The sequence below is a fragment of the Cyanistes caeruleus genome, chromosome 19 (genome assembly GCF_971803275.1).
Source record: "Cyanistes caeruleus chromosome 19, bCyaCae1.hap1.1, whole genome shotgun sequence".
In the NCBI taxonomy this organism is placed as follows: Eukaryota; Metazoa; Chordata; class Aves; order Passeriformes; family Paridae; genus Cyanistes; species Cyanistes caeruleus.
In genome coordinates, this window is record NC_141719.1 from 1,173,902 (window position 1) to 1,180,683 (window position 6,782).

The 6,782-nt window shown below is 56.2% G+C and overlaps 1 protein-coding gene across 8 annotated transcripts in view; it reads left to right on the top strand.

Annotated features, from left to right (window-relative positions):
• Positions 1–6,064, top strand: part of MYH10 (myosin heavy chain 10) — an 87,503-nt gene extending 81,439 nt beyond the window's left edge. For all 8 annotated transcript variants that reach the window (XM_086857098.1, XM_086857094.1, XM_086857096.1 and 5 more), the window contains 6 exons: positions 936–1,024; positions 1,310–1,433; positions 1,517–1,725; positions 2,928–3,036; positions 3,279–3,451; positions 4,468–6,064. In XM_086857098.1, the coding sequence (XP_086713224.1) occupies positions 936–1,024; positions 1,310–1,433; positions 1,517–1,725; positions 2,928–3,036; positions 3,279–3,451; positions 4,468–4,612 (849 nt within the window). In that variant the 3' untranslated portion in view covers positions 4,613–6,064. The remainder of the gene's footprint in view (positions 1–935; positions 1,025–1,309; positions 1,434–1,516; positions 1,726–2,927; positions 3,037–3,278; positions 3,452–4,467) is intronic.
• Positions 6,065–6,782: the final 718 nt, after the last annotated feature.

Consider the following 6,782-nt stretch of genomic DNA (forward strand, 5'->3'; position numbering starts at 1 on the left):
AGGAGTCTGGACTTCCTGGACAGCAGGGAAGCTTTACTGCTGCTTAAACACATTTGAGGCTTCCCTACAGTGTGCTGGGTGGTTCTGGAGTCTCTGAGAGGTGCAGTGCTCAGTGTCAGCACTGAAATGGGTTCTTAGGGCTTACGTATTTACAATTTATACCATTTCTATTTCCAAGTTAGGGTTTATGTATTGACAGTTCCCTCTCTGGTGCCTCATTCATGTGTGTGGAGGTTTATCCCTCTGCCCTCTCAGCCCTTTCTCAAGTGGGCATGTTTGCCCTCACTGAGGGCAATTTATGTGAGAGCTCCAAGTCCTGCTGCATCTCTGCTGTTCCACTGTCCCTGTGCTGCCACAAGGTGGGACACTGCAGTGTCACACAGACTCACCACACTTCCCTTGGAGCCTTCACAGATAACCTGGCACTGCCTGCAGCTTCTCCAGGTGGGCTTGGGTGGCCTTCAGACCTCATTGTGGCACTTGTAGAGCATTTCATTGTCCTTAGGAAATGTTTGAGTGTTTCTGCCACTTAATGCAGATGTATAATCTGAGGTTCAGTGCTGTTGAGATGAAGCTTTTAAATTTTTGTTCTTTTCTTGTCTTCATGCTGAGAACTCTGTGAGAACCTAAAACATTTGCTTAATTTAGCACTACTTTACACAGACTGTGTCTATCTGCACATGTGGCACAGTGGTTTCTCCTGCTGCTGAGGGCTTGGATGTTACTGATCTTCATGGGTTTTTTCCCTTGCCTTGTGTGGGGAACAATTCAGGGACAGAGAGAGGTAACTCCACTGCAGCCCCAGCTGGTGTGTCCTGCTGCCTTATCCATTATAACCCCCAGGGATAGCCCAGTTCACAGCACCTCCCAAGGCTGTTGGGAGGCCGAAGCTGTGGCACTCCTGGGGCTGCACTGACTGTTTCCCACCCTGGCAGGAGTTTGCGGCGTCGGAGCGCGCCCGGCGGCACGCGGAGCAGGAGCGCGATGAGCTGGCAGACGAGATCGCCAACTCCGCCTCTGGGAAGTGAGTCCGGGCTGGGGCTGGGCTGGAGGCTCAGGCTGGAGATCACGGAAAGGTCCTTCCCCCAGAGGGTGCTGGCACTACCCAGGCTCCCCAGGAATGGGCACCAGGCTGCCAGAGCTCCAGGAGAGCTTGGACAGCGCTCCAGGGATGCCCAGGATGGGATTGTTTGGGGCCAGGAGCTGGATGTTTGTGGGTCCCTTCCAGCTCAGGAGACTCCCTGATCCTAAGTGACCTCCCCAGAGCTCTGCTGGCTCTGGCCATGCCCTGAGCCCTTCCCCTGTGCAGGTCAGCGCTGCTGGACGAGAAGCGGCGGCTGGAGGCTCGGATTGCCCAGCTGGAGGAGGAGCTGGAGGAGGAGCAGAGCAACATGGAACTGCTCAACGAGCGCTTCCGAAAGACCACGCTGCAGGTGAGCCCAGGGCAGCTGGTGCTGGGTGTGGCATCCAGGGAGGCTCTGGTGGCCCTGAGTGAGCCCTGTCCCCTCCCTGCCAGGTGGACACGCTGAACTCGGAGCTGGCCGGCGAGCGCAGCGCGGCCCAGAAGAGCGAGAACGCGCGGCAGCAGCTGGAGAGGCAGAACAAGGAACTCAAGGCCAAGCTGCAGGAACTGGAGGGCTCTGTCAAGTCCAAATTCAAGGCAACAATTTCCACTCTAGAAGCCAAGATTGCACAGCTTGAAGAACAGCTGGAGCAGGAAGCCAAGTAAGACCTGGTTGCCCGTGTGGGTTGAATGGCTGAGAGCTCCATGCTGGGAGTTTCTGGAGGGCCTTGGGTTTATTGTCTGGAGACTCCTGTCCAGGGGATAAACAAGGCAGCTGTTGAGTACCTGGGGTTGGGAGTTCCAGAACAGATTTGCTTCCTACCAGCTGGATGAACTCTGCAAGGTATTGATGTCCCAGAGCCACAAGGTGCTGCCGGAGTTTCCTGGGACAAGGTGAAATGTCCCCTTGAGACCCCTGGTTGCTTGGTTAGAGGAACACGTGATACAGTTTTAGATGAATCCTGTGATCCCCAGAAGTCTTCCTGCAGTGAATTATCCATTTGTCCTTATAATCCTGTTTTCAAAATTCACTTTTTTAGCTGGTTCTTGCCCCCATTTGCAGGTGGGGCCTGTCCTAGCACCATCTCTGTCCTTTCTGGGCTCTGCAGCAGGATTGTGTTACTGGTTAAGCAGCAGCTTTAAAGCTGCTCTGTCCAATCTCCTTGTGAAGGCACCCTCTGAACCCTCTTCATCCCATGCTCACATCACCCCAGGGCTAAGGCTTTGTGCTCTGAGAGCTGCATCCCTGCATCCCCCATCCCTGCATCCCCCATCCCTGCATCCCCCCATCCCTGCATCCCCCATCCCTGCACCCCAGCACCACTGCATCCCCCATCCCTGCATCCCCCATCCCTGCATCCCCCATCCCTGCATCCCCCATCCCTGCATCCCCCATCCCTGCATCCCCCATCCCTGCATCCCCCATCCCTGCATCCCCCCATCCCTGCATCCCCCATCCCTGCACCCCAGCACCACTGCATCCCCCATCCCTGCATCCCCCTATCTCTGCATCCCCCCATCCCTGCATCCCCCATCCCTGCATCCCCCATCCCTGCACCCCAGCACCACTGCATCCCCCATCTCTGCATCCCCCCATCTCTGCATCCCCCCATCTCTGCATCCCCCCATCTCTGCATCCCCCCATCCCTGCATCCCCCCATCTCTGCATCCCCCATCTCTGCATCCCCTCTCCCTCCATCCCCCCATCTCTGCATCCCCCCATCCCTGCCAGCCCCTGGCACAGGAATCACTTCCATTGTCTGGCATGTTCAGAGAGCTCTGTACCAGTTTCACCTTCAGGGGGAAGCTCTGATGTCCCCAGCCCTCAGGCACTGGGACAAACGCTGGCTTTGGGTTGTTGCAGGGAAAGAGCAGCTGCCAACAAGCTGGTGCGCCGCACGGAGAAGAAGCTGAAGGAGGTTTTCATGCAGGTGGAGGACGAGCGGCGCCACGCGGACCAGTACAAGGAGCAGGTGTGTGGGGGCTCAGTAAAACCTCCTTGGGGCAGGAAGGGCTTGTGAAGAGGAGCTGTAATGGGACAGAATCCACAGCGGTGTGAGCCCAGCGGGGACTGGATTCCCCCCGAGTGTGAGCTCTGCTGGGATGGGCTGCTCCAGCCTGCCCTCCCAGGGCTGGAGCTCGCGGTGTTTGGGCTCCAGGCCGGAGCCTGCAGGAGGGGGAGCAGGCAGGGGCTGCAGCTGTGGGCTGGTTGCAGATGGAGAAGGCCAATGCCAGGATGAAGCAGCTGAAGCGGCAGCTGGAGGAGGCGGAGGAGGAGGCCACGCGCGCCAACGCGTCCCGGCGCAAGCTGCAGCGGGAGCTGGACGATGCCACGGAGGCCAACGAGGGGCTGAGCCGGGAGGTCAGCACCCTCAAAAACAGGCTAAGGTCAGTCAGTGCCACTGCAGCGCTGGGACTGGGGTGGAGCTGAGCCCTTCCCTGCCCACACACCCTCCATGGGGCATCATCCCTGGGGAACTCCAGCTGGGCAGCTGCTGGGCTTAGGGAATGGGTCAAACTGGAGCCTGGTGCTGCCAGATATTCCCCAGGGGTATTTCTGACAGCTCTTGGGCTCAGAATCCTCAGAGTTTACATTGGCAGGTTCCCTGGCTAGCCAATCCAACCCAGCCACAGTAAATGTAAAAGCTCAGTTGTGCTTTTCCAGTGACTGATCCTGTTTGTCCTGACCCTGACTTTTGGGAATGTTGCAGCAGTTTCCTTGAGAGCAGGTCTGTGGGGTCCAGGGACAGGGGGCCAGGGACAGGGGAGAGTGTGTCTCCTGCAGCCCATGAGCCACACTGAGTGGCACAGAGGGGCTCAGCCTGGCTGGAGCTGCTGAGCTGAGCTTCCCTGAGCAGCCCTGGAATTTTGTACAGAGCCTGCTCTTGTCTGTGCTTGGTGCTCCTGCAGACACAGCATTTTAAATTGAGACTTGCAAACCTATGTGATGGTATAAAGTACAAACTAAGCAGGAATTCCAGTGTGCCAGAGGTGTTGGAGCTCAGGGATCTGGCTCCTTGGGGAGGGAGGAGGGTTTGAGGCTCCCTGTGGGAAATGTTCCCCGCAGGCAGCCTGGGGCTGAGCAGGGAGGGCTGCAGCAGGACCTCACTGTGACCTTCCAGTACCTGAAGGGACTCGGGACAAGGGCTGGAGGGACAGGACACAGGGAATGTCTTCAGTCTGACACAGGGCAGGGCTGGATGGGATATTGGGATGGAATTGTTCCCGGGGAGGGCTGGCACAGGTTCCCAGAGCAGCTGCCGTGCCCAAGGCCAGGCTGGACACTGGGGCTTGGAGCAGCCTGGGCCGGTGGGAGGTGTCCCTGCTGGGCTGGGCTGGGCTGGGCCGGGCTTTAAGATCAGCCCAGCTCCAGGACCCGGCCCAGCGCTGCTCTCGCTTGGCAGGAGGGGGGGACCCATCACCTTCTCCTCGAGCCGTTCGGGCCGGCGGCAGCTGCACATCGAGGGCGCCTCGCTGGAGCTGTCGGACGACGATGCCGAGAGCAAAGGCAGCGACGTGAACGAGGCTCCGGCCGCCCCCGCCGAGTAGCGCCCGGCCCCGCCTGCATGCAGAGACCTTTCCAGCCCCGGGCCGGAGCGCTCGCAGCGCCCCGCCTGCCCTCGGAACTGCCTTGTGGCCGGAAAGCTGCCTTACGACCCTCGGCATGTGCTACAAGGTTCCTTATCATAGGTCAACCATGTCTTAAGGCTCTCCAGCCTCACCACACTGTACCCTGCTTCAGATATAGGTACAACCGCTTTTTTATATATAGTAAACAACCGGGATCGTCTCTGTTCAGTGCATCTCTTTTCCAGATACTCATTGTAAAGCCATTTTATAAAGCATCATGTGAAGGATGAAACTTTTTTTTATCAATCCAGAAGCGTCATTCCCAGCGGGTGGGTGGCCAGGACAGACCCCTTGCCGTGGCTGTGCATGCCTTGTGTCCAGCAGCATCCTTCAGGCCCCGGGCTGGGCGCAGCCTCTCGGATCAGTGAAGACCAAACCGCACCCGTTTCTTTCTTTGCTCCCAATTGTTGTGATCCGCACACGACCCCTGAGTGAACTGTGAAAAACGGCCTTGGGAAGTGTTAGAGGGAAGTGTAGGGATGAGTGAGTAGCGTCCATTTTTATCCTGCAATCCCATTTGAAGTGTTCTCAGCACCTGCTCCATCCGTTCGTGTCCATGCAGTCCAGGCACTCCGAGGTGGGTCCCGTCCCCTGCGCAGCCCCGAGCGCTCAGAGCCCCCGGGGCCCTGCAGACACCCGGGCTGGGATAATGTGAACACCGGTGGGAAATAAACACACAGCACAGGCAAAACTAATTTATTAATGTGAGCCAGGCCGTGGGAGGCTCCGGGAGCCCCGGGGTCCTATCTGGATGGATGGATGTTGCCTGCCTACAGTTAACATGCCAGTGGATGTGAATCCTTTTTTTTTTGTTGTTGTTTTGTTGTTGTTGTTTTTTTTTTTTTTATTTTGAGCAGTATTACAGTGAGTAGTTAGCGTTCTTTTTGTTTAAATAGCTGAAAACTGACATTACAGAAAGTGCCTTAGACACTACAGTACTAAGACAACGTTACATATATAATTTGCCTATATAACAATGATTTAATGTATTAATTTTGACTGTGCTTCATATCATGTACCTCTCTAGTCCAAGTGGTATTATTGATATTAGTGACAATGAATCAGTGTTAACTAGGAAACTTCCTCTGCCACATGCTCAAAACCCATGGATTTCCCTTTTTGGTTAAAAGCTTTAACATCTGTCGCAAAGGTTTTGTTTTGTGTGTTTGGATATTTTTAATCAAACTGGCTGTTGACCACCAGGCGTCTGACTGCAAATATCTTGTTTTCTTGTATACCCATATTTCTAGACAATGATTTTTGTAAGACAATAAATTTATTCATTATAGATGCGGCCGCCTGCTCTGTTTACTTACTGGAAGAGCTCTCCCGAGGCTGGCATAGACCTTAATAAACGAGATATGACTGGAAGCTGCCTTTTCCCTTCTTCCTGTTTTGTTTGCTTGCTTTTTTTTTTTTTTTCTTTTATTTTGACCTAAATACAGCATCAATGGCTTGTTCCGAGCTCAGCCTTTGCCTTTGAATGCCACTGGCAGGGCCCAGCTGGAGCACAAAGCAACTCTGAGTGCTCCTGCTGCCACTCAGGGCTGTGGCACAGCCCCACTTCTGCCTCCTGCAGGGCCAGGACTCCAGCCTGAGCAGCTACATCCTGTATTTTGGGGTCTTGGGGTGCAGAACCTGCCCTGCAGCTGGGGCAGGAAAGGCCTGGAAGCTGCAGGAGTCCAGGGTGGGAGCTTTTGGCTGGGTCTGGGACCAGGTGGGCCAGAGCCAGGTGGGAGGGGAGTGAGGGAATGAAAAAGGTGAGGGAATGAGGAGAGAGCAGCCTGAGGGGCTGGGTGGGTGCAGCTTTCCCTTTCCATGGGACCTGTGGTTCCAGACTTGGGGCTGGATGGAAGCTGGGTCAGTCCTGGGCACCTTTTCCTCCTTCACTGCTGTGGAAGAGATGAGGAAGGGCTTTCCCTGCCTCTGGCACGGCTGGAATTCCTGCCCCAGGCAGACAGCCCGGGCCTGGGGTGAGGCTGAGCTGGGGTGGTCACAGGGAGGGTGACCCTGGTGGGCTGGACACGGGCAGGACACGGCCCCAGGGCAGGACACAGACACAGCCCCAGGACTGGACAGAGACAGCCCC